The sequence below is a fragment of the Lissotriton vulgaris genome, chromosome 9, assembly GCF_964263255.1.
Source record: "Lissotriton vulgaris chromosome 9, aLisVul1.2, whole genome shotgun sequence".
NCBI classification, from domain to species: domain Eukaryota; kingdom Metazoa; phylum Chordata; class Amphibia; order Caudata; family Salamandridae; genus Lissotriton; species Lissotriton vulgaris.
Window position 1 is genome coordinate 415,947,540 of NC_141697.1, and position 26,998 is coordinate 415,974,537.

Sequence of the window (26,998 nt, forward strand, 5' to 3'; positions counted from 1 at the left end):
AGTAAAACTTTTATTTGATTTATAATAAAAATCATAAAAGGGTGGAGCTTACCACCATTTGATCAATGTTTACATCTTTAAAACAACACAAAATCAACTTCAGGTCAAGATAAAACAAAAAGAATAAAAAAAAAGCAAAGAGAATATAAAATTGCACAAGCTTTTCAGGAAGGTGGTCTAAGGTAAAAATTTAAATTTAGAAAGGTGTTATGATTAGGATCAAGGGACACTTTTGTAACATGAAATTACGCAGACTTTTCAAAAAGTGGTGTAAGGGGGAAAGTAAAACTTGGGAAAGCAAAGTGGGTTGGATCAGGGTACACTTTTATGACATAAAATGAAGTGCTATGGGATGGAGACAAGAGAGTCCGTTGGGAAAATAAAAGTGAATCTATGGCCGACTGTGTCCATGCCTGTTATCCTGACTTCTCTTTGGTTGCTGCCTTGTTTCCCAGCTCTTGAGCAGCATGCTCCAGGAATTTTATAGTGTTGCTTAGTTTCTGAAGTGCGGGGCATATACATATTAGATGCAGTAATGACTCTGCGCCGTTGTTACAAAGGCGGCAGTCGGAAGTTGACCACAACTGTAGCCATTTGGGAGTGAGATCTATACTCGCAAAGCAGCCCAACCTTAACAAACTTAATTTCCTTTTGTAATGGTCCCTGAAGCAGTCTTGCAAATATGGATGGGGCTTCATGTGGATGTATGATGGCAGAACAATCCAGGCGTGGCTTTTGCCTGCCACTGCAGCTTTGTCCATTAATAGTGACGCTTGTTTGATTGCGTTGTTAGTTCGCAGTTTAAAAGCGGTGTAAGTCATGGGTGCAAGCCAGGATTCTTCCAGTGCTAATGATTGAAGCGCTTGCCTGAGGGACTTATATATAGACTTGGGAAGTCCTGCCTGTTTTTCTACTTCCAGCCAGCACAGATGAGCCAGGGAGTGATCTTCTGCATTCCTCATTCGCCAGTAGTATTTGACGAGGGCTCCTTGTCTTGCCGGGAGCTGATTTGTGAGACCGTATTCCAAACGTATTTGAGATTGCGAAATATAGCGCGGGATTGAAAAAAGGTTTTTGAAGAGGCGAGATTGGGCGAGGTTTAGCGCTGTGGAGTCCCGGGTTGCCATCATCTCTGAACCATATGTGAGGGATGGCAAGAATCAAATAGTTTTATTTCAGAGCAAGCCATAAAAGCAGAATAAAACAATTGATAAAAAAAGAACAATAACACATCTTCAACAAGACTTACATTAACAATCAATTTAGCAGTGAATGTAATCATGTGTAAAGTTTTATAAGTCAATGAACCGAAATAAAACTTGTTTTTGGCTTGTCACTTTGAACAAAGTTGATGCTTTGCACTAGAAAGTGCAGGAACAACCGTTCGGCTGCCATTGGATTCACATCTTTGGGGAATATAGTGAAAAAACCTAGGGAGTGAAGGCAGATTTATAAGTTAATGTTCCACAATGCAATAGGAGGATTTGCCCAACATTTATTCGCCGCAAGGCAAGTTAAATGGATTTCTGTGGCAATTGTCTAATTTTGCAAATCTTTTGCTAATGTACTTCTCTCCACCAGACTTTAAACATGTAACGTCTTCTAAGTGTGTATACATCAAAAGGATAGTGCAGGGGGAAGAGCTACCGATTCGAGGAGGAATATCCGACTGCAAGTACTGGAGAAGGCAAAAGAGAGCCAGAGAGGGTTACACAGCACTGGCAATTTTGGGATAAATCCTGCCTTTCCAGGCTAAAAAACAACACCCAGTCTCCCCAAAGAAACCCCAAAATGGTGCCTGGAACAGTCTAAGCCGAGCTCATGGCGATCTTGAGTGGGCAAGGTAGAAACTGATTGAAAAGTGGTACATCCAAAGGAGCGAGTACAGAGGAGTACTGCTGTACACACCTAAATAAGTCAAAGACCTCTTGGCAATCTAGCATCAAGCAACTTAGCCCCAACTATGGAAAGGGGAGACCACTCGGTCCCCCCGAACGTATGGATGGGTGCCCCGATCCCCCGGGAAACCATTGTGGGCGGGGGGCGTGTCCCGGCTGGTATGCCCAAAGCGGCGTGGCCGGAACACGCTCCTCCCGCTCAAGAGGGGTTGTCCTAAACACCTGCCCGGAAGTCCGTGCACTGATGGGTGTGCTGGAGGCGGGGCCCGCCCTCCCGCAGCTGGATAAATAGTGCGGGAATCCGACGAAGCTTCCTCTTGTTCCTGTGCTCTGAAGGCTGCACCACTCGTCGCTCCTGAGCCCTCAAGGGAACAAGCTGCACTTTTTTGACCCACCCACCAGCCCCTTGTTGCAGAGTTGTGAAATAAAAGAAATATCGTTGGTGTTATTCGATGTAATAAAAATGTATGACAGTCATTTCTTGCATCGAGAATGTATTTGACGAGGTATGCATGTAATTGAACACTTGCTTATAGAAAATTTTTTCATTTTTAGAGATGTAAAGGAATGGATTCAATAGTCTGTGTTTTGCTTTAGGACCTTTCTCCCTTTGTAGCAAAGTGAAGTCGGTGAATTATTAAACTGTTGCACATTTAGGCATAGTTTTTTCTTTCCTTAGTAGGTAAAACAATTGTCTTATTTATACTTGGTCGGGCGGTAAGGTCATGATCGGTGAGCAGTGATTTCACGGTCCCTAGGGGGGGGCGCCACCCATTATGGATGGGAGCGCCCGGGGGGAGGCGGACTTTGGCCTCTCCCACGGGGGGCGGAACCCACTACGGATGGGTCGCCCAGGGGAAGACGGCCATAGGCCCCTCCCAGGGGGAGTCGGCTATATGCCCCTCCCACGAATTTCCCGGGGGCTGGATATCCGCTCCGGCGGAAGAGAGTGTGGGGAAGGGGAGAGTCCACGCTGTCCTTCTTACGGATACCTCGCACACAAACTCAGACGACCTTAAGATGGCGTCGAGTGAAAAGGGGCCCCCACGACAAGGGAAGTTACAGTTGGCTGCAAGGGTAAAGTCCTCTGCGCATGCGCCACTCACACCGTGAGGGCGGGAAGTTGGTGATAGGGATCTGACACCGGTTAAGACCTTGCCGTTGGCCCTTAATGTTAGGTTGTACAAATTCAAGAATGTAATGTATTTATCAGGATGCTAGACTCGGCTAGGAAACCTTTGTATTAGAGATTTGTTAAGGTTAGCCTGGAAAACCTGTCTTCATCAAGATGTAATTAAAGTTGAATTTGTACATGATCCATGAAACGTTTTATTTAAAGTTTTAAATTTGTTTCATATTTTAATAAATACGGCCGGGGGGGGTCGTGAGGCCCCCCCACCTTCCAAAAGTTCAAATCTGTGTCTGTCTCCTCCCATGGGGAATTGGTGTTGAGAGGGGTGGCGGGCATCCCGGCCCATACCAGCTTGTGTGGCACTAAAGAGAGTCAGAGGATCAGAAATGTAGTGGGATCTGAGGGTTGGAGCCTGATTGCCATGTCAAAAAATACTATGATATGATATGGTATATGATAACAATTTATAGATCACACTAAAACCTGCAGGTGCCAAAGCACTGTAGCAGGACAGATAGGTCAACAAGAGCAGAGCAGTCAAGAAATAAAGGACTCAAAGACGAAAAAAGCCAAGTTCTCAGATGTTTTTAAAGGAATACTACTAAAAGTGAAGGAGGCATGCCCAGTAACTTCAGAGAGTAGCTGAGAGATGGACTGGAGAGTTCCAAAGGAACACAAAAAAACGTGCCCAAGGACAAACAGGAGTTTTCCATCCACAGTAGTCCCCCATCCAACATTTTTCAGCACCTCTTGATGCGGGAGTTTGATGACTGGATAACCAACATGACCCAGATGGAAGCGGTCTGATTGTAACTTTTGAAAGATTTGAGCACCACTGCAGGCAATACTGATCATAGCATCTCCAATAAGGAACATCATTTGGGATAAATAGCCTTTAGACTTACTGGAACAAAGAACCGGGTTAATAGACTGAATAAGAACTGGGAATGATTTGAAGTAAAGGGAAAGATCCAGCAGTAAAATATGCAGCAGCATGAGTTATTTAAGGAGTGTGCTATGGTAACAGCATACTTGCATTTTGTGGTCTGGTGCAGGTCTTATACAGGTATCAGCACTAGAGGGCTCTGCACAGTCTTTGAAATCACGACAGAGGGTAGTGTACTGGTGAAGCAACTTCTTACTCATGCATCATTATTAAGAACAGCTAAACCACCATACATAAGGCGTTGCACACCAAGAACTTTAGACCAACGCGGTACCACACACACTTCGCATTCTGAGGTGCTGCAAAAGACTGGTAACAACTTTATATAGATCTTTCAGGGAAAAATCAGTTGAACTTGGAGAAGACTTAGGGCAAAGTGGGAACTTGATTTCGACAGTGAATTTCCAGGCTGGATGGTGATCCAGCTCTGGTGCAAACTGTCAAGATCAAGGAATGTGAAGTTCAGGCTATTGCAGTTTAACTTTCTGCACCACACTTACTTAACACCAAAACAAAAGAATAGTAGGCTACCTACGGCACCACATTTGTGCCCCAGATTTGGTATAGAAGACGTCCACATGGTTTGGATATGCCTCACCATGCAATTATTCTGGCACTAAACACTAGAAATGTCCCTTCCAGCCATAGTGTATGACGCTTGGGCTTTATACCCCATCCCAAGGTAGATAAGTCTAACAGTAAATGTATGGGCTTTGACTTGCTGTTGGCTAAAAAGTCCATAGGCGTGAACTGCCAGTCGTCCTCTGCACATGGAGAATGGAAATCCATAAGTGAGCCACAGCCAAAAACGACACATGTACCACACAGACAAGAAAGATGGGCAGCAATACAGTTAGTATTGGTCACAGTCAGATCCGAGTGCTGTCTCTGCGTGCTTTCTTTGCCAACTATTATTCCTAAATTACTGTCCCTCATATCCTACAATTATGGAATAAGTTACTAGTAATGTTGAATCTTATAAAAGCATTCCACATGTGTCTACCTAATCTCCCTACAATCATTTTTGGAATTCTGAGCTGCCTGTGCAGAAACCAGTAAACAGCAATTAACTGATCTTTCTATGTTAAGCATTGGTGTGGATAATAATACCAATTAAAAATGAACAAGCTGACTAAATGAAATGCGACTATAAATGTACTTGATTCCGTGCCTTAACTCCTTCACCCTGTTTGCATGCCTTAACATGTACTGATTCATGTTATCAATGAATTTGAATGTCATTTTCATAAAGATCTGAAGAGTACATTGGGGTGGCCTACTAAGTTTCATGTATTGATGCACCGAAGACATTTTATAGTGTTTGTACAATTGCTCATTTTCTGCACTGTGTAGTAAGCATGGCCTCCTTTTGAGGACTGGCATTATAAAGCGTTTTTTGAGAAGGTTGCGGAGTTAGCGCTTGTTTGAATCTTCAGTATCTAGTCTTCAAGGACTTTTCACACTCTTTCTCATGTAAAGATTCTTCCCACTGCTCATTATTTACTTTCTTTTAAGTAACACTATTGAGCATATTCTCTTGCTTCCATTTACTTAAACTGTATACCAATGTGCTCAGAATGAACAGCTTTTAGCATTATATGCGTCAACTGCTTGAGGGCAGAAGTTCTGGTCAGTTAAAACGACAATTGTCGCGCACTCTTTTGCCTGCATACTCGCTATTTGCGCATTAAACGCATGTTAGCTATTTTGGATTTCCCAAAGTGCTGCACTTTCTTTTACTGAGAATATTTTTAAAAAAACGTGATGTAATGGCCAATTACAAAAGTAATCTTCTTGTACATTTGGAATTGGAAACAAATATGCTGAATCATTCTTATGTTTACACATTTTAATCTCCAAGACTGCTTAAATTGTACTCACCTTAACTAAAATATTTTCTGGCTTCACATCACGGTGAAATATACCATTTCTGTAAAATATAAACATGTGAATTCATGAACAACTCTTTTTTTTTAAAGGATTATAAAATATATTTTGCACGTTACATAACTTCTGGAAATGCAACATCATATGCATTCCTCACTTCCACTGGAAGCCAGACTTAAAAAGAATTCTTTAAATACGTTAAAGTTTTGAAATGTGAAAATCAAATGTTACCTGTGTATGTGATCAAGAGATTTGCATAACTGGAACATGTAGTTTTTAATCCTAGTTTCAGGTAATGGATGTCTTCGAACTGTAAGACAGAAAAATGTTCAAGTGACATCATGAAGATGGTCCCGCTGAATTTTCTTCAAAAGACGCAAAATGACAGCGTCTGCAGCGCAAGCAATTACATTTATACCGCAGTTACCACTTTGTTAGGCTAGCTAGTGCCAGGTGAGAGGACACAAAAAACCCTGTTTAGCTCTAAAACCTCTTTAGGTAGCACGGTAAAGAAGGAGGGGCCTAACAGACAGAGAAAGAGTACTCACTGATGATACTCAAAGGGCAAATCAAGCTGGGCATTTAAGAATTCAGTAACTAATATTCATAAGATATATTTTACATTTAATGGATCTGAATAGAGATCATTTGAATTGTCTCTTGCTGTTTTGAAAATCTGACAAACCTTAGCACTCATTGCATTGGGTATTACCTCACAGGTATTTTCATTGGTCTATATTCTTTTCTTCTTTCTGGATATTTGAACCTGCACAGATATTTTTTCAGCAACAGTTTTACATAGTATGGTGTCTTTCTTACGCCATATGGTTTTTTTTACCTCGGGAAAATACACGATTGAAAGGATTAGAAAAGTGGCCACGGGAGCTAAACTCCTGCCGGATGAGCCTCTTCAAATACCCCTCGAACACGGTACTAATTTTTAAACAATTGTTCACAAAGTTAACTTCAGAAGTGCTTTGTTGTTTTTGAAGAGAGAACACTAATCGGATCTGAGCCTGCACTGTGGCTTTGGAAGTCTGGGTAACAATCTAACAGGTATGCCCAACTTGTAAACATGCAAGAGCATGCCAACAACCCATAACTCAACAATGGCATTCATTTAAAAGAGATGAAACAGGACGGTGGTTGGATATGGCTGACGTGACTGGTAACCATTCCGTTGCCACGAAAGGAACACTGGCCACAGGGAGAGGCCCAAGGATTGGCCGTAGCTCTAAAATCCTTGAACCTGACCAGAGCGGAGTCTGCCTTTTCCCCAAACAGGTAGGTTCCGTCAAAAGCCATGTCCATCAAATTGGCTTGGATATCACCCGAGAAGCCAGTTGTACAAAGCCAGGCATGGCGCCTCAAGTCCACCATTCTTGAAATCGATCTGCCTAATGAATTGGTTGTATCTAGGCCACACCGTATGGTGAATTTTGCTCCATCCGTGACAGCTTGGGTGAGCACAGCCAGTGCCTCCTCCAGGACTTGTGGGAGCACATGCGCAACAGTCTCCCAAAGGGAATGCGAGAAACGGCCCAATAAGCAAGTGGTAGTCACAGAACGCAATGCCAGGGGTCTGTCCAGCATGAAAAGGCAGTCAGAAACTGTCTTTGGGGGGTGCAAGGCCGCCGAATGGCAGCCTGGGGGCACCTATGGTGCCCCTCTGTGGATCCTTGCACCCGGTGGCAGGCACCTTGGGGTGCCGGCCACAGGGTGCAGGGATGAACTGCACCCCTGCTTTTCTCAATGGAGGCATGCATTCCGCTCGGAATGCATGCTTGCATTGTGAACCATACGTACTAGCAGGGCCGTAACCGACCACAGCAGGTCGGTCGGTTGCAGGTCCTAACCGATGTCGGACGGACCTGAGTCCGTCTGACATCGGAATTGGCCCCTTAGTGTGTTATAAAATCACTATTACAAGTTTACTTATAATAGTTTTCTTATGTATACTTATTTATATACAACAACGGTCACATACACTGCCTTTTATATTTCTACTTTGTTGGACATGTAGCATTGAGAAATATATTTACTCATCACCACACTCATAAAGAGATTCACTCACCCAAACAACTGTTTCCACATACAGTCTTAACCTCATATACCGACTAAATCAACTATTTACACATCTTTTGACATTCACACACCTCCCACCCAATCACACACACATTCACTATTCCATACAAATACTCACTTAACTAATTAATAACTAATATAGACTTTCACATAGCTAGTAAGCAACTTATGTTGTAGTTTACACAACAAGAGATAGAGGGATACAGATATTCACAGTTTAATCACTATCCCATATATTTAGTGAGACACTTTAAATTAGTCAGTTAGACAGTCAATCACACTGCTACTAAATCCTCCATCCAAACACTTTTATATCCACTCAGTCTTCAATGCAGATTGATATATATAATACTTATTTAAATATCGAACCAAACCACATTCACTGGATGATGTCATCAGTGATGTCATTTGAGATGTCATCAGTGATATCATCAGTGATGTCACTGACCATGTCATGAATGATGTAATATGTGACATCATCAGCAGTAGATTGCGGGCGCGCGAGTTATAGTTAGTACAACTAACTATAATGGAGGAATTTCAATGGTTTTGTAAGAGTGTTCAGCTAACTATAACACCCCTAAAACCAATGGGTATTCTCAGTGAATATATATATATATATATATATATATATATATATATATATATATATATATATATATATATTTTCACAGAAAAAACCATAGGTTATAGTGGATATATAGTTAGGAATTTGCATTTACAAAACCTTGAAAATTCAATGAAAAAACCATTGGTTTTAGGCCATATATAGTTTGGGATTTGCATTTACAAAACCTTTTTTTACTCGCATAAAACCATTGAAATTCCATATATAGTTATAAGCGCTAACTATATATCGCGCACCCGCAATCCACTGCTGATGATGTCACATATTACATCATTCATGACATGGTTAGTGACATCACTGATGACATCACTGATGACATCTCAAATGACATCACTGATGACATCACTGATGACAACATCCAGTGACTGTATGTTTCTGTAAAGTAAAAATATGTCTTACATATTGAAGAATGAGTGGATGTATAAGTGTCTGGATGAAGGATTTAGTAGGTGCATGTCTGACTGTATGAGTGAGTGATTAAATGTGTCTCACTCAGTGCATGGGTTAGTGACTAAACTGTCTTAATTTGTGCATCATTATGTCTGTTGTTCTGTAAACTGCTGCATGTGTTGATCAGTAGCTATATGAGTAACTATATGGGTTATTGATTGGTTGCCCAAGTATTTGTATGGGAGACTGAGTGTGTGTGTGGGTGGCTGGGAGGTGTATGACTCTGTGCATAGATGTGTGAGCAGTTGATTCACTAGATGTATGGGTTCAAAAGTGCATGTGGAAACAGCTGTATGGGCGGTTGACTGTGTGCATGAGTGTATTGGTGAATGAATGGATATCTCAGTGCTACATGTCAAAGTAAGTACATATGTAAAACACAGTACATGTGAGAGTTGACATCTATAAATAACTGTGCATAAGAGCCAGTGAATGTGTGAGTGGCTGTATGGATCATTGTGAACTTGTATCAGGGATTGTATAAGAGAGTAAAGTAAATATGTGTTAGTATATGTTTGAATAAGTAAGGTGTGTATAACTGTATAGTTGAGAAAATGGAGGTGTGATTGATTTTTGGCATAACTGACTAGGTGTGTGAGTAACTCCATGGATGAGTGACAGTCTGTGACTGTCTGTTTACACTGATTGTATCTAAGGTTATATTAGAGTCTGAAGAGGTTCATGGTATTATCACATGAATGATATCATCAGTGATGTTATCAGTCATGTCAAATGAGATGTTTTCAGTGATGTCATCAGTGATGTCATTTGAGAAGTCATCAGTGATGTCATCAGTGATGTCACTAACCATGTCATGAATGATGTAATATGTGACATCATCAGCAGTGGATTGCGGGTGCACGATATATAGTTAGCGCTTATAACTATATATGGAATTTCAATGGTTTTATGCGAGTAAAAAAAGGTTTTGTAAATGCAAATCCCTAACTATATATGGCCTAAAACCAATGGTTTTTTCATTGAATTTTCAAGGTTTTGTAAATGCAAATTCCTAACTATATATCCACTATAACCTATGGTTTTTTCTGTGAATTTCATTGGTTTTTTATTAGCAAATATGAAAAGCTTTAAAATGTCAAGTACGTGATAGATAAAAACATTTTCGTATTTATGCACGCTGATGTGCTTTGAACGCTGCCCCCCCCCCTCCCCTCTTTTCTCTTAGTAGTACTCTCTCTTTGCAGATAGTGAACGGTAGTTAACGCAGGCCTTTGCCCCCGTTGTAATCCGTCGTGCCTGCTTGTCTCTCCATTTGATTGATTGTTATCCAAGCATTTACTGTTTTAGAATTGGTTCTCTTTGGATCATTCTCTATTTACAAACAAGCACAAAGTCGCAATACTCTGTTTAGTCTTTGCAGATAGTGAAAAATCGTGTAAAAAAATAAAAGTAATCGAGCAAAATCAGTAGGCCACTAATTGGATCTCTTTTTGACCTCGCTAAAATAGAAATATTAGGAACAACCCTTCATGAGAAATACGAAAATAGTGAGATGAACTGAGCTCCACACCATGAGGGCTGCAAGACAGCTCGACTCCGTCACCCACCCCGCCCAAAATAACGACAAACCCTATGCAAATATTAAAAATATAGACAACACACCAGCAAAGAAACAGGGTAAAACATTTTATTAAATAACTATTTACATAACTATTTTATACTTTTTATTGCCCGATCCGGCTAGCTCAATCGATCGAGCATGAAACTCATGCACTCTGATAGCAAGCGTTGCTACTGATGCTATGCAGACCAAAACTGGTTTTCAGTTTGTACATTTTTCTAGATTTTTCAATCCAAGGTTGGTTGACTTTGTAGAACGATGGCTTCAGATTTTCAACATACGGTGTGGTGGCGCGGACTGGGAGGGGGCGCTTCGCTCCTGCCCCCCCCCCCAAGTAAGTTTTTCATACGTGAAAGTACGTTAATGGTTTTGGTCCCTGAGTTGCTTCAATGTCACTACCATTCTCAAATGGCATAAGTTCTGGATGTTGGGTGCCATAGTTAAGAGTTCTGAGCAGTGCTTGTAACACTGTCTGAAGCTTATTTCCACCTACTGCAGCTTCACTATTCTCAAAGTAAGTGAGTGTCGTTTGTGGACCTGACTGCATTAGAAAACAATGTGATATGTTACCTTCCTAAACAGCTTGACGGAGGCCCCTGAGGGGCGGTGTGATGGCCATGGACTCGGAGAAGACGCTTGGCTCCGACACCCTCCCCAAGTCTTATAGCACCGGTGTAGCCTGAGATCGCCCCCGACATAGGCGGCCGGCTCCCGGGGTCCGGCGGAACTTTTTGCCTTTTGATGACTCTTCTATTCTGGACCTTGTCCCACAATCCGTTTGACCTGAAGACACGCTGTAGTGGGGCGCCCCTTTACCGTTTCAGTTACCATTCCGCCCGCTTTTGCTACACTGTGCCTCTTCCGCCATTCTGCTGTTTACCGCCCGCTCTTGCGACTACAGCGTCTCGCTCATCATGTAGTTGAGTTGCTCCCGCTCTTGCGGTGCAGCGATAGGCGGCTGCCACAGGACTCTCAAAATGGCGGCCGGCTCTTCGGTTTTGGACCTGGTCCACTAAAATGGCCCTGGGACACCTTTGAACTCGGACGCTTCCCTGATAGGGCTTGGGTCCCATTCTCGAAAGCGTCCCCTCAGCCGTGAAGATTCTACAAAAGTCTTGGGGGCCTCCGACTCCAGCAGGCTTCTGGTGGGGAGCGGCTGCCATGATTGCTCGTGGAATGGCCACGACGGAGCTACGAGATGGTAGTGCTCTCATGCTGACGCCAGCTTTAGTCTGAAACATCCAGAAACACTTTAGACTACCAATTCGATCAGTTCCGGTAGCGCCCCAACATGACCCGGAAGAGAAGAACTTGCCCTCCCCTCTTTGACTGATGGTTCTTCTTGCCTGTCCCCTCTGTTGTCATTTAACAGAACTTTTTGGACTGCTGAAAGGGGTTGTGTTCCGAACGCTGGTTGGTGGAGACATTTTGACTATATTCTTGACCTACGTTGTCGCGTAATGCGTTATATGACACGCCGCGTTAGCGCACCCGGAAGTGATCCGAGGCGCGGCGCGCAGCGCGTAACGTAAGCATAACAGGTCATGTGACTTGTTAATAAAACTTTTCATTGGTTCATTTTGCTTTTGTTATTTTAATGATGAAAAGCTTGGTCATATGACCTAAAAATTACGCTTTTTATTGTTTTCGAACCTTATTTTTTTTAAAACATATATGTTATAATATTCCAGGCTAATGTACTTTCCCGGAAAATTTACAACTGTCCTGCAAGTAAAATATATTCCTTTTTCGAGAAAAAGGGCGTTTCTTCGTTCCATGACGGAGCCGTTGAGTAAAAGAGACTCGGCCTGCTGTCTTAGTCGCCGATACGCCTGATTATCAGATTCTTATCGATCACTTTATGTTGCAGAAATGAAAAACACAACTGCCCTTGACCATTTATCTTTACTGCGTTCCTACATATTATACCTTTTATCCGTCATGTAATTGGACTGCTTTATTTCACTTGCCTTTTACTGATTCGAAAACAGTGACTAAAAGTAAAAACGTTACCAATGTAAATACTACTACCGTGTTTTGTTTTAAAAACCTTTATTGTGAAAATATCAGTATACAAATACGGGCCTATAACCACGTGGGCCGGCCACGGAGCAAACTGAAATCGTATATGATGAGGAGACATTTACACTGTAGAGGAACGTAACGAGCGGGCCATTAGGTTGCAAGAACAAAGGTGTCTAACAGTTGCGGAATCGGTGGACGTACATTTTGTAATTAAAATACGACAGGGCCACTTACAATAACATTTTCTAGATATACATTTGCGGGCAAGGAGTTACGAGTCCCATTTATACCGGCGCCATTTTGTGCGAGGCCGGGCAGGTCCAAGATATAGTCAAAATGTCTCCACCAACCATCGGCCAGACCAGAACCCCTTTCGGCCCTTTATGCTACAAGATGGTGTCTTCCATTCAGAAAATATTGTTGGCAGCATTTTGAAAGGAAACAGAAACAGCCATTCTCCTAGTGAGTTTCACATTGTTACATTTAGGAAGAATGTTGAAGAGTAGTATGTGGAAAATCTGAAGCCATTTTTCTACAAACTGTCAATCAGACTTGGATAGAAAAAAAAATCCTGAAGAATGTACAAACTGAAAACCAATTTTTGTCTGTATAGCATCAACAGCAACGCTTGAGTCAGCTTTGTGTCAAGCCGCCATTTTCATTCAATCAATAGCGTCCCCCTGCACACATTCAGGGACCTGGTCGTGTCTTCAGATGAAACAGATTGTAGGAAAAGAAGCAGAAAGGAAAAGGAAAAAAGTTCCGCCGGACCTCGGGAGCCGGCCGCCTATGTCATGTGCGACCTTTGGCCACACCAGGGCAATAGTGAAGCTGCAGCAGGTGCACATAAGCTTCAGACAGTCTTACAAACACTGCTCAGAAATCTCAACTGAGGCACTCAACATCCAGGACTTGCCATTCGGATCTTGGCGCCTTGTGCTGGTTCCGACTTATTCACACATCGGTCCACTACTGACATCACCTCATAAGCCAACGGGGCACCCCACGCCGACTTTCGGCGCAGCATTGTAGGATGGCCACACCAGTGCGGCAACTTGCTGGACACCACCTCGGTGCCATCCGGATCTCGGCACGTTCGACTCACTGTACCGCAAGAGTAACCGGAACTCAGCTGGACACGCCGTCTTTCGGCGCAGCATTGTAGGATGGCCACACCAGTGCGGCAATTTGCTTGACACCACCTCGGTGCCATCCGGATCTCAGCGCGTTGTGCTGCCTTCGGCCTATTCGCACATCGGTCCGCTACTGACGCCGCCTCACGTGCCAACGGATTTTCTACGCTTTTTGTAGCCCTATGCCGCATAACAGGTCATGTGACTTGTTTATAAAACTTTTCATTGGATCATTTTACTTTTGGTTTCCTAAAGATGGAAGCCTTGGTCATATGACCTAAAAATAACACTTTTCATTGGTTTAGAATTTTTTTTTTTCCCAAACGATGAAAGCCCCACCTTGTTTCTGGATCATTCAGACTGAAGCTGGCGTCAGCATGAGAGCACCACCATCTCGTGGCTCCGTCGTGGTCATTCCGCGAGCAATCATGGCAGCCGCTCCCCACCGGAAGCCTGCAGGAGTCGGGGGCCCCCAAGACTTTTGTAGAATCTTCACGGCTGAGGGGACGCTTTTCGAGAATGGAGCCCAAGCCCTAGCAGGCAAGCGTCTGAGTTCCAAGGTGTCCCAGGGCCATTTCAGTGGACCAGGCCCAAAACCGAAGAGCCGTCCGCCATTTTAAGAGTCATGTGGCAGGCGCCTATCGCTGCACTGCAAGAGTGGGAGCAACTCAACAACATGGTGAGCGAGACGCTGTAGCCGCAATAGCGGGCGCAACTCAGCTGGATGGCCGCCACCTGGGGAGGCCCGTTCACGCCGCCTCCCCCACGCCCCCCCCCCCCCCCCCGGGCCGCCGCACGCAAATTTTCGGAGCAGCATTGTAGGATACCAAAACCAGTGCGGCAGTTTACTGGACATCACCTGGGTGCCATCAACATCTCAGCGCGTTCTGCTGCCTTGGGACTATTCGCACAACAGACCGCTACTGACGAGGCCTCCCCCCGCACCACCCGGGACGCCCCACGCCAATTTTCGGAGCAGCATTGTAGGATACCAAAACCAGTGCGGCACCCAGGCGATATCACCTGGGTGCCGTCCAGAACTCTGCACGTTGTGCTGCCTTGGGACTATTCGCACAAAAGACAGCTTCTGACCATTGTTGCTTTTTTGGGTGAAAAATGTTTTTACAGTTTTTGTTCCGTTCATTATAGTTAAATGTTAATAAAGTTTTAAAATCTAACTTTGTTGGAGTGCTATATATGTTTAAAAAATCGGGTGAATGGGGCCTTGAATCGGATTATTGTCATGTGTGGGCTTTGCAAGTGTACTGCTACAAGATCGGACATTTCAAACTCAAATGCACGTTCTTTTTCTTACCTTTCCGAAGCATGGAGCGCAATAGCAGGCAGAGAAAGGGTGATGCACGTGTTGAACACTGCCTGGCCTGGCAAGTTGCTGGCAGTGCCCCCCCCCGCCCGCTCCTGAAAGAGGGCACACACACACCGCCGCCCCGAGTACTTCATAAATCTTTAAAAGACCATGCGCTTGTTCATGAGGCTTAAATGGTTTATCACCCCTTCTAGAACCCCTGCATCGACCCTCTGACGTTTCCTGGAAGAATTAGCACATAACACAATACCAAGCCCTGTCAGCTGAAACCCCCGAGAAATCATGGGGCATATTATCAAGGGGGGTTATTTCCGCTTTTTTGGCTTTAAAAGCCAAAAAAAAAAGAGATAAAATTATCTCCCTATTACCAAGCTGTCGCTAACACCAGTTAGTGACAGCTAAAAGGAGATAGCGACCATCTTGGGCCCCGCTTTGCATATCAGTGATATTTATCACTAATGACATGCAAAGTGGGCGTGCCAAGATTTTAGCGACTGGAAACAGTCCCTAACCATCGCTATCTCCTATTACCAACTTTTGGAGATATTCGCGCTAAGCGCGAATATCTCCAAAACCTAACACCTGCCCTGAGCAGTTTTAGCCATGTTATCCAATGGGAAGTGGATAACATGGCTAAGAGCATTTGCTGGATAATGCATGAATATCGCGGACTTTTCAACGATATTCATGCATTGCGGCCGTTTTTTATCGCATTTGCGATAAACCTTGCTAATAGCGAGGTTTATGTGCGATAAAATTCGCCGATGTGCGGCGATAATTTTTGTCTCTAAACAAGTTAGAGACAAAAATTATCGCTAGTTGTTGGTAATATGCCCCCGGGTTTTTGCTTGCAGGAATCGGGAGGCGGGAGACTAGCACTGAAATCAGTAGTCTCACGCCTGAATCGGGAAGGTTGGCATGTCTGGATACTCTACAGCTGGGGCCATAAACTACATCCGCAGGGCTAGGTGATAGCCTAGGTCCGGCCTGGACAATCGGACACAGAGGAAGAGGAGTGTCAGAGGGTGCGGTAGTGAATAGGGTGAAAGGGAGGTGTCGGGCGGGCACAGGGTGTGATTCTCAGAGAAGAGCAGCGCAGATGGGGGGAAGTATATGGCCCATGCATGAGAGAAAGAGCGGGGGTGACCAGTGCGTGGGGGAGATGCTTGCGAGGGTGGGGAGCCATGCTGAGGATCGGCGGCGTGCAGAGAGTGGCCCTGGTCAAGGCATCTAAAATGGCTGCCGTGCACGACAAAATTGTGGCATTGGACAAAAACGCAAGATGGCGCAGACAATGTTTATCAATAAGGATTCATTTATAACAAAATATTTACTCGCAGTGACAAAATGGTGGTCAACACTTCCTGATTTCCATCGAATCGAACGTTAACAAACGTCACGCAGCAAAAAAAAAAAAAAAAGCTCACGCACAGAGCAGTTTTTAGCCATGTTATCCAATGGAAGGTGGATAACATGGCTAAGAGCATTTGCTGGATAATGCATGAATATCGCTGACTTTTCAGCGATATTCATGCATTGTGGCCGATGTGCGGCGATAATTTTTGTCTCTAAACAATTAAAACGAAGCACAAAATGGCGAATTCCCGTTTCGCCACCAGTTTGCGGCCCAGTTCGCGGCCCGTGAAGCGCTTCTACCGTGAAAAATCTTTTTTTTTTTATTTTCCCCACGGGACCCTTTAATAACCCCAACAACATTCCTAGGGGGTCAAGAGGGGTATACCTTGCCCCCTTTCAATAAATTCCCCCTTCGTTTTTCACCTCTTCTTCTCTCTCGATCCTACCGAGAGATAAGATGGCGGCCGCTCCGGACTGTTTAGAATGTTGACAGACACCGGAGAGCCAATCAGCTTTCTGTTATCCAATGGAAGGTGGATAACATGGCTAAGAGCATTTGCTGGATAATGCATGAATATCGCTGACTTTTCAGCGATATTCATGCATTGTGGCCAATGTGCGGCGATAATTTTTGTCTCTAAACAATTAAAACGAAGCACAAAATGGCGAATTCCCGTTTCGCCACCAGTTTGCGGCCCAGTTCGCGGCCCGTGAAGCGCTTCTACCGTGAAAAATCATTTTTTTTTATTTTCCCCACGGGACCCTTTAATAACCCCAACAACAATCCTAGGGGTCAAGAGGGGTATACCTTGCCCCCTTTCATTAAATTCCCCCTTCGTTTTTCACCTCTTCTTCTCTCTCGATCCTACCGAGAGAGAAGATGGCGGCCGCTCCAGACTGTTTAGAATGTTGACAGACACCGGAGAGCCAATCAGCTTTCTGCGCGCAAAGTTCCGTTTCGCGAAAAGTAAGCGGACCGGATCGCTGCCCGGAGCGCTGTTACAGATATATATCTTGTTTTGAACGTTAATTTCTCAAAAACTACTGGAGCACATATATTGAGACCTAGCAAAGGCACATCGGGCTAACAGTCCCTACAATTTTGCCAAGTTTCGTGAAAATCCATTCAGCCGTTCGGGCTAAAAGTGAGTCCAACCGCCCTATGGAAATTAACATGGGAAAAACGCGTTTTGGGACCCCCCTTTTTTCTCGGCCCCCCCTTGACGACCCCCCCCCAAATTTCCAGGAGCTGCTCAGAAACAAAATGTGCCATTTTCCTGAAAATTTCAGCCGATTCCGTCCACAAACGCCAAAGTTATTAGACATAGAATTTTCCAAAATGCCATAGGGAAAAAATCCTAACTATATATACCTACTGGCGACCGCCAGTAGGTAATATATATATATATATATATATATATATATATATATATATATATATATATATATATATATATATATATATATATATATATATATATATATATATATATATATATATATATATATATATATATATATATATATATATATATACCAATAACATAAAATCTAATTAAAAAATAAAATATTATATTAGAAATTAATACATTAAACTATTTAAAAGTCTTTAAACTTACATTTTCCACTGAAGTAAGTACAACAGTAGGTAAAGTGTTGGAGAGCGGAGGGATAAAAATGACTATTCCCACTCCGGTGAGTGCAGCAGTAGGGAAAGTGCTGGATAGCGGAGGGGTAGAAATTACTAATCCCATTCCAGTGAGTACAACTGTAGGGAAAGTCTTGGATAGCGGAGGGGTAAAAATTACTATTCCCACTCCAGTGAGTGCCACATTAGGGAAAGTGTTGGATAGCGGAGGGGTTACAATTATTATTCCCACTCCAGTGAGTGCAACAGCAGGAAAAGTGTTGGATAGCAGAGCGGTAACAATTAATATTCCCACTACAGTCAGTTCAAAATTACAAAGAAACAAAATTTCATCAACACAAAATATTGAAATATATATAAAATGAAAAATATATAAAAATATTTAAAAAATCAAAAAATAGAAACATAATATAATGTTAAACAGATATGACAAATATCTAGAAATATGATAATAAATACATTTTAAAATAATTTACAAACAAATAACTATTTTTACTTAAACATTATTTATAAACAAAAACATTATTACATGAATGTAATCTTTTTTATTTCCTACCCTATAACACCACAAAATTCACAGCACACATCTAAATTAAAAAATATACCCCATAATTAACATAATTAACTATCAATTAAAGAAATATTATTAATTACAAAACAAATGAAAATAGATGAAAATTAGTTTACTTCCCAAATGTTACACCTATAAACCCAAAACTCACAAACAAAAATAATAAACAATTACCCTAATTAATGATCAATTTATTAATTAATGTTAATGATTAACTAATTATTAATTATTTTAACATAAATTACTTTCCTCCCTCTACCCCTATAAACCCCACAACTCACACCTAAAAATTAATTTCCATAATTATTTTAAAATAATAAATTAATATCAATTGACAACTACTTAATAATTAATTAAAAATAAATTACTTCCCACCCTTTACCTCTATAAACCCGAAAACTCACATCTAAAATTAATTACACAATTACCATATTTAAATTGTAATGTGTTAATTAGCATTAATTAATAATTAATGAAAATAAATGTATTTAATGATACATTACTTCCTACAATTAGCACTCTAAAATCCAAATTAAATAAATATTAATACATTTAAAAGAAAATCATTAATTTATGATAATTAAATAATTCCCACCCTATACCCCTATACACCCCAAAACTCGCTCCTAAAAAATAAACACAATTACCTTAATTAATTACCAATTAATTAATTAATATTAATTAAGAACCAGTTATTAATAAATTACTTCCCACAATTAACACTATAAAATCTAAATTAAATAAATACTACTACATAAAAAATAATCATTAATACATTAGTGTAATTAAATTACATCCCACCCTATTCCTCTATAAACCCCATAACCCACTACGGAAGTAAAACATGAAAAATGTAATTAAAATAAAATTGATAACTACTAAAAATGTAACACATATATTAAAAAACAAAAACAATATTTACACAAAAAACCGCATGCCTAATTAGCCATCTTGCACGGTAAGTCGATGCTCTTGACGGTGCAATACGTTAGTACTTTACTACGGTTTACTCCCGCCCCCCCTGTCAGGGCGGAGCGATGAGGCACACCCCCGGTCGGTTCAGGCCCCCCGACCGCCCGAAGGACTAACGGGGCGCCGACGCTGTTTCCTGGGCCCCCTCGGCTCCAGGTTGTTGGCTCGGGCACCCCTACTGTGCCAGGAGGAACCTTCCTTTCAATGAAACTGAAGAAACACTACACAAATAGCTGCTATCAAAAAACAATGGTCCAAAATAGATTAAAGTGGTAGATAGAGGAGGAGAACTGAATTTACAGATTGAAACAACTCGGAAGAAATAAAAGGAATGTTGTATGTCCAGAAAAGAGGGAGAGGTTTGAGAGGTCCGGCTTCACTAGGAATTGGCCAAAGCGGATCCCCAAGGGCCGTACTGCTTCTGCAACTACAAGTGTCCTGGTGGTTCCTGGCCTGGTAATTTAAGGTCTGGAAACACCTAGCCGATTTTTTTGGGTGCTAGTCTGCACATTAAAAAAAACAAGGATGCCTCTGGTAAGTGGCTGCAGGTTCGGCCCACCCCACTTTCTGTGCTAATGTTGGCGAGATCACGAACCCCTCACTCAACACTGGCCATTCCCTGTGGTGTACTCCCTGAAAATCTTTCTTTACTACGAATGTGATAGATCGCATGGCATTATAACGTGGTTGTTACAACGACCGCATTGTTACATCGCAAAGCATTACATCGCAAGTTGTTACAACGACTTGCTGTAGGGGGCGCACTGGACTTAGGAATAGTATTATTTACTATTCCTACTTCAGTTTGTGCAACAAATGGGAAGGTGTTGAATTGTAAATCCAACACCTTGTGACAACTATCGCAAGTCATTGTAACAACTTGCGATGTAATGGTTCGCGATGCTACAACAAGGTCGTTGTAATCACTGCGTTGTAATGGCATGCAATCTATCATGCGATCTAAACGTTGTTTCCCGTACTCCCTCTGAACCCAATCCCTGCCTCCCAGGCCACAACCCACAGTACGTCTCCCTGGTGTCATCTGCCATCCGTTCAAAATAGGTGGTAAATGGCTGCGGTAAGGAGTCAATTATTGGGCCTGGAATTAGGTATGACATGTGGAAAGAGGCTTGGTATTCCCAGGTTAGCATGTTATTAATCATGCCAGGATCAAAAATTTGTAATGACTGTTATTTGGTGTGGGCATACTGCACGGGAACAGATAATCTGGCCCACTTGTATCCACTCACCAAATAATAGGCTACTTATAATGAGGACCATAAAGGGATTGAGGGCATACTCATAATTTCAATAGAAGTAGAAAAAGTAGTAGGTCCTTATTACAACAATCATGCTAATTCTGTTTTAGGTGCAAATGCACATTCTAGGTTGTATTTGCCAATTCTCTATTTGCACATGTGTTATTTGTTCATGGCCGAATTGCCTATCTCGTGCTATTTGATCACAGGTTTTTGGCAGGTAAAACCTGGTAAGAAATTTGCTGTCAAAATAGTGTGAAATTTCAATTTGCACACCTTAGGACGTGCATAGATGTTCTAATTTGTACAACCTGGAATGTTCACACACGTACCAGTGTGCACAATTCAACATTTTGGACTATTTATCAAAATGTTGTGTGCAACTAGTATAAGGAAGGCAGTTTGCACCTGGGCTAATACCACTTGTGAAATGTGCACATAAGTAAATATTGCCTGACACAGATGTACGCAGACCTGCAGTTGGGGGCGCACACACCGGGTTCACAACACACAGACGAGTAATAGATTGCTATATTACACACACGACATCCATACCAGCCAGAGCTGGATGCTGGAAATGGACGCAGGACATGCTGCCAATTGGCCGAAATGAGCCTGTACTCCAACCAGGAAATGCTTTATATTTGACCTGCTGTACCGGTTTATTCCTACTAAAAAGCTGTTGTCCAACAGTTTTTTGGGGAAGCATCCATTCGTACACGGACATTTGTTCGCGTACCATTACTACGCAAGCGTTAGTACGCATGCGATGTAACAACGCGTAGGCTTTAGTACGGGTGCTGTTACATCGCATGTGTTGTACAACGCATGCGTCGGGCGCCGCTCTTGGAGGTCGTGCTGGGGGTAGTGTTGTAGGGTTTAGGGTAGTGTTCTGATGTTAGTGTAGTGAAGGGTACTGTTTTAGGGTGGTGTCGTGTAGGGTAGTGTTTGGGAGTAGGGACAGGACTGGAGCTAGGGGCAGGGTCGTGCTGGGGGTAGTGTTGTAGAGTTTAGGGTAGTGTTGAGATGTTAGTGTAGTGTAGGGTAGTGTTTTAGGGTTTAGGGTAGTGTCAGGTGCATTTCAGGGTAGTGTTTAGGAGTAGGGTAAGGACTGGGGCTAGGCGCAGTGTCGTGCTGGGGGTACTGTTTTAGGGTTTAGGGTACTGTTGTGGTGTTAGTGTAATGTAGGGTAGTGTTTAGGGTTTTGGGTAGTGTCGGGGGGTCGTGCAGGGTAGTTTTTGAGAGTAGGGACAGAACTGGGACTAGGGGTAGGGTTGTGTTGTGGGTAGTGTTTTGGGGTTTAGGGTAGTGGTGTGGTGTCGTGCAGGGTAGTGTTCGGGAGTAGGGAAAGGACTGGGGCTAGGAGCAGTGTCGTGCTGGGGGTAGTGTTTTAGGGTTTAGGATAGTGTTGTGGTGTTAGTGTAGTGTAGGGTAGTGTTTTACGGTTTTGGGTAGTGTCGGGGGGTCGAGCAGGGGATAGTGATTTAGGGTTTAGGGTAATGTAGTGGTGTTTTAGTAGTGTAGTGTAATGTTTGAGTGTTTTGGTAGTGTTTTAGAGTTTTAGATGTCTAGGCTAGTGTATTTCGATTTATTATTTATTCTAGTGTTGTGTTTCAAACATTTTAAAAAAGGGGTTACATGTCTGTTTTTAATATGTCACGTTATTCCGCATACCTAGGCAAGATTTTAATTCGCATACATTACCACTTTCAATGTAATTATATGCAAACTAAAAACATGCGTACTAACGGTTATTGCTAAGTAATAACCGCGTAGTAATGGCATACGAAATAATGGCATGCGAAATAACGTGTCATATTCCACCCAGATATGTTACATGTTGCAGGCAGGCAAAGTCTCATTGTAGAATAGTGGGGGAAAGCATGCACGAGTCAGCAGGCGAAGTACAGTTCCCACTTTTTTCACTTCCCCCACTTGCCTCCCCATCTCTCATCCCCCCCCCCACCCCACGGACCTTCTGAAATTACCTGGATCAGCAGTAACAGTGATTTCGAGCGGGGGATTCGGTACATTGAAATGCATCACTTATAATCAGGGCCGGAGCAGAGAGGGAGTGGGTGTCAGTATATCATGAGCAAAGAATCGACCTACAAAAATAATGAGTCCACAAAATTGTTGTCAAGGTAAGCACAAGTGAATTAGGAATGGTCAATTTCTAATACCCTATAAACACTTACCTTGACGGTATAGCAGGAGTTGAAATAGTGGACTCAATATTTTTGCAGGTCTAAATGAATGTAATCGGTATTGTAACATACAACCGTTGGAAAGACAACAGTGGTAATAGTGTTATTGTGAAGCACAAATGGTCTAAGACGCCCTAAAAGGCACTTTTTGCAAAGTGCACTCTAGAGAAATTCAGAATGGGAAGCAAGGTTAGAAAATTGCCATTTAATGTTTGGGTGGAGCAAATTCTAGAGTAACAGTAAAGAAAGTGTACTTTTATCAATGTAATTATTATACAGATATATAACCAAATCTTTGGTATAAGACTGCTTATAAAAAAAACAATTATGCTTAAAAAAAAATTCAATTTAGTTAAACATCAACATATTACAACTGCATGAACCATAACACATAAGTAGCTGTTATTGGGACACTGATTGACAATATCTACAAGCCCAAATTATACCTACCTCGTATCAGCTCATAAATATTCATATCCATAAGTTCACATATTAGAGCAAGACCTCCCGTTTTTCTATCACTAAAACAGAAAGAAAATATATATTTTAAGACCGGCTGATTCCACATTAAACTAGGTATAATTGACATTATAGTCACACAAAATGCCACACATCCCACAAAAGAAACCCGAATTAATACAAACTACAAAATGCCAATAAATATCTACAAATATAGGCTTATTTGTACTTATATCTGTGAAAATCGTACCTTAAGAAGGTAATCACCACTTTGAATACTCTGCAAACATAAGTAAGGAAACTTGGCAAACGTGAACTTGATTTCTGCTCTCATGAAGCTACCAGGGTACACTGAGAAATGATCCTTCAGGGGTACAGCTCTTGTCATTCATTTCACACTAGTCCTTACCCCTTTTCTCAAAACCACGAACGTCTGCCAAAACAGTAGTGTGTCCTTGTGGTTGAAAGATGATGTGTTAGGGAGCAAGACGCCAAGCATGGCCTTGACAATGGCAAATGAAACTAAGAATGGGCATCATTTTAATTTAGCTGATAAAATTCACATAATTCCTAAATTTCATGTTAAATTATTTATTTGAAAATTTCATTTTACGCAGTTTCAAATAATTTTTACATAGGAGACTCGTTTACCCAGAATGAGAGAGCAATGGAGTCAGATGCATAGAGCCCAGCTCCCTGCCCCGTAGGTCTGCTGGTGTACGGTTCTTGGTGGCACGCTGTGCTTGGAGCCGACACTGGTTGGGGACAGAAACCAAGGTGGCGCGGGTATGTGGCAGCCGCCCAACAGCACCTTTTTGAGTTGTGCCCAAGTGGCATTCTATTGGTGCTCTCAGATCCCTGAGGATTTGGGCCTTCTGATAATATGATGGGCAGTGAGAGGGTGTGCGCTGACCTTAACTCTGTGGGGCAAGAGACGGCCTCCATAGTGCCCATCTGCTGGACTGAGGCCTGACTTTTGGAGGCGCCCCGGGGCAAGGGTGGCGGGTTTCTTGCTGTTGTGAAGGCGCCCCCCCCCCCGGCAGCCGAGGACTCTTTGCTTCACAATCCTGAGCAGTGGCATCCCGCCCTGCCCCACTACCCTCCGAAGGCTTTGAGGGCTATCTTGGGACCGGAAAATAGACAGGCAGCCGTGTTAGAGGAGCTTACCCCATCTACTATCACGGTGGTCCGCAACAAACGGGGCAGCCCCGGCCGGGATGGGGGCCAGACCTCTGCTGCCGGCCCTGCAAAGAGGGGCGCAGACATGGACTTGGAGGCCAATACTTCCACCCTTCTGCAGCTATTTGGGACACCCAGGAGCAGAAGATTGAAGCAGTGGTGGTGGATTTGGGTTCACTAAGGGCAGATCATAAAAAGCTGGCAGACACAACTGATACATCTACACCCAACGGCAATGGATCATGATCCTCAACTGCGCAATCTGCAGAAGGATGTAGAATTTCTCACAGCTAAGCTAGAGGATGTGGAGGGTCGCTCTCGGCGCAACAACATTCACCTGGTGGGGTTGCATGAGTGTGCGGAAGGGCAATGTGCTGAATTGTTTGTGGAACAGTAGTTGGCGTCCACAGTATTGGAGGGAAATATCTTGACTATGTTTACAGTAGAATGGGTGCACCGGGTACCTGGTAAACCCCCGGTATCGGAAGTCCATCCTAGACCAATTGTTGCCCGCTTATTGAACTTTAGAGGCAGAGACAACATCCTTCAGCGTGCAGGCTCACATGAGATCTGAACGATTGACAACCAACTGGTCAACATTTATCCAGACTACACGACTGTGGTGCAGCACCAGTGAGAAACCTATTTAGCCATGAAGCGGCACCTGCACCATCTCAACCTCAGGTATGCCCTGCTATTCCCAGCTCGCCTCCGTATTTTGACCTAATCTGGATCCCACACAGCAAGGGAAATGTGCAACTGACTGGAACAACAGGTTCACCCACTCCCTGCAGCTCTGGATGCAGATTGCTCCTCTGGATGGTAAATATAGGGGCAGAGGTGCTCTCCGCCCCGCCAATACAGGCAGCTCCCACCAAGGTCGAAGCGCAAAAGGAAAGGGAAAGTGTTGTGGCAGCACTGCAGGGAGATTCTCCAACGCCCTGGCAAAACCACTGGGAACTATTGGAGAGAGACTCTGGACAGTCAGGCACTGATACGGTTATCTCTGGAGGAGACACGGAAGAGCCATCCCCTCCGGTGGCTGCGCCTATGACTGCAGATGAGGTCCTGTAATGATGGGGACCTGTGGGAAGAGACACAATAACTGGCACAGGTAGTGGAATTGGAGGAACAGATACAACGAGGGGAGGTGACATATGTGGAGGCCCCAGTTCCGGACCTGGTGGATGCCCTTTTCCAACTTGGAGAGAAATATAGGAAATTGCTGCACCACAAGGCCAGGACAATATACAAGGCCTAGCAGAGTAGGATTTATGAACAGGGGTACAAGGCTAGAAAACTGTTGGCCAAAAATAAAAAAGCCATAGGCGGATGTCTGGGATCTGCACGTCCCAGGGAGTACTGGTAGACATGGATGAGAACATAGCGCAAACTTTTGCACTCTATTACCGGGATCTCTATGCCGCACACCTCTCTCAGGGGGCAGTTAAGGACACGTATAAATTTGTGACCGATCTTCTAGTCCTGAGGCTAAAGAGGTCATATAGATGCTCCTTGGAGAAGGATATCACAGAAGGGGAACTAGTGGAAGCCCTGTCCCAACCTAAAAGCAGGAAATCGCAAGGACCAAATAGTTTCCTACCAGAATTCTTTAAATGTGTTAAAAGAAAGGTTGCACAACCATTGAGGGACATGTTCCGTACCTCCAGGAGTCAGAGCGAATTACCTTGAGACCTCCAACAGGCCAATATTGTTCTTATTAATAAATTGAGTAAGGCGCCGACGGAATGCACCTCATACCGACCAATATACCTCCTTAACAATGAACCTAAGGTATTGACTAAGATCCAGGTGAACCGCCTAATGCAGGTTAATAATCGCCTTGTGGCACCTGATCAGTCAGGCTTTATGCCCTAAGGGCCTATGCAGATCAACCTTGGATGTCTGGCCCGCAGACACCAAGTGAGATAGCCAGTGGTAGTCTTGGTGCGTGACGCTGAGAAAGCCTTTAACTGCCTGGAATTGCCCAATTCCATGCACCTCCTAGAGAGGGTGAGCATTTGGACACCGCTACCTGGTGTGGGTACGTCTTTTCTATTGTAGGCGACAGCAATAGTTAGAGTCCACTGGACATTATCAGAAGAGTTTGCACTGGGCAGTGGTACCCGTCAGGGCTGCCCTTTGTCATCTCTCCTCTTTGCGATGGCTATAGAACCATTAGCAAACTGGATCAGGGGGATGCGCTGTTGAGGGACTGCGTTGGGATGGCGGTCGGAAGGACGTCATCTCTCTC

General features: G+C 43.2%; 1 protein-coding gene across 1 annotated transcript in view; it reads right to left on the reverse strand.

Annotated features, from left to right (window-relative positions):
• MOK (MOK protein kinase) overlaps positions 1-26,998 on the reverse strand; it is a 542,725-nt gene that overhangs the window by 351,965 nt on the left and 163,762 nt on the right. The window contains exons 4-6 of the mRNA XM_086937829.1: positions 23,557-23,627; positions 6,095-6,173; positions 5,858-5,906 (exon numbers count right to left, since the gene is read on the reverse strand). Of these exons, the coding sequence (XP_086793955.1) occupies positions 5,858-5,906; positions 6,095-6,173; positions 23,557-23,627 (199 nt within the window). The remainder of the gene's footprint in view (positions 1-5,857; positions 5,907-6,094; positions 6,174-23,556; positions 23,628-26,998) is intronic.